Source organism: Enhydra lutris, unplaced genomic scaffold (assembly GCF_002288905.1).
Source record: "Enhydra lutris kenyoni isolate GAN:26980312 unplaced genomic scaffold, ASM228890v2 scaffoldscaffold82, whole genome shotgun sequence".
Classification (NCBI taxonomy): Eukaryota; Metazoa; Chordata; class Mammalia; order Carnivora; family Mustelidae; genus Enhydra; species Enhydra lutris.
Window position 1 is genome coordinate 4,766,518 of NW_019154166.1, and position 1,023 is coordinate 4,767,540.

The 1,023-nt window shown below is 52.0% G+C and overlaps 1 protein-coding gene across 1 annotated transcript; it reads right to left on the reverse strand.

Moving 5' to 3' along the window:
• Positions 1–204: 204 nt before the first annotated feature.
• Positions 205–619, reverse strand: LOC111161058 (phosphoinositide interacting regulator of transient receptor potential channels). Its single transcript, XM_022524516.1, is given in 2 exon segments — positions 205–486; positions 488–619. Coding segments are annotated over 2 exon segments (414 nt in total).
• Between the last annotated feature and the right edge of the window lie 404 nt (positions 620–1,023).

Below are 1,023 nucleotides of genomic sequence, written 5' to 3' on the forward strand. Positions count from 1 at the left end.
CGAGCCAGCAGCGCTCCCCAGCTGCATGTGGAGCCCTGAGCTCTTTCCCAGAGGGCCAGGAAAAGGCTGTCCCTGCCTGTCTTATGGCTAAACCCCCTCCACAACCACCACCTCCACCAAGAAGATGGGGAATGTTGGATGTTGTCAGATCTCCTCCCGGGCGAGGCAGCAGGGTGACGGGGAGAAGAGAAAGTGAGGCCACCATCAGCGATTCAGGAAGAAAGACTTGAGAGTCTGGAAGAAAACTGACTTCTGTTTCTGCTTCTGTTTCTTCTTGATGATGGGCACCCACACCAGCCCGCACACCAGCATCATGAGTCCCAGAGACAGGAAGGCGGGCCCTATCATCTTAAGGACCTTAAGGCTGTTGACACCCAGCTTCAGGGTGTAGGCCAAGCAGGTGATGACCACACCGAAGAGGAGGATGGCGCCGCCCACCGACATGATAATGATGGGTTTGCGGTAGATTTCCCACTTACTCCGGGGGGGTGGCGGTCCACACCGACTCACTTCTGGAGCTGATGCACAGGGAGCTGGCCGTCTGGCTGGGCAGTAGGTCCTTGGATTCTGGAGACTTCTCATCGACCTCTAGGGCCTTGGGGAGAGCCTCCATCGTCATGGCTCCACGGGACTGGGCACCTGTTACCCGCAACACTTAGAAACAAGGGTGAAGCCCAAGGAGTCCCCACACGCCCTTCCTGTTCTCAGCATCCGTCTCTGGTCTGGCTCTCAGTGGAGGGCGACACTGGGTTTTGTGCTGAAGCCAAACAGAAAGTCAGGTGAGATCCCCATAAATAAGAAACCACTCATTGGCATGTTTCTTTGTTTTTTCTTGTGAGAGATAAATATTATAGCATTCAAATCAACTGCTTTTAGTATTTAAAACAGGGAACAGGGGTACCCCTTTAAAAAAAAAAAAGCAAAAGCCGTGTTTTTGCGAATGACATATTATTTTCAGACTCAACGACTTTCTAGCTGTGTGACTTGAGTGAGTTACTTAACATCTCTGTGCCTCAGCTTTCT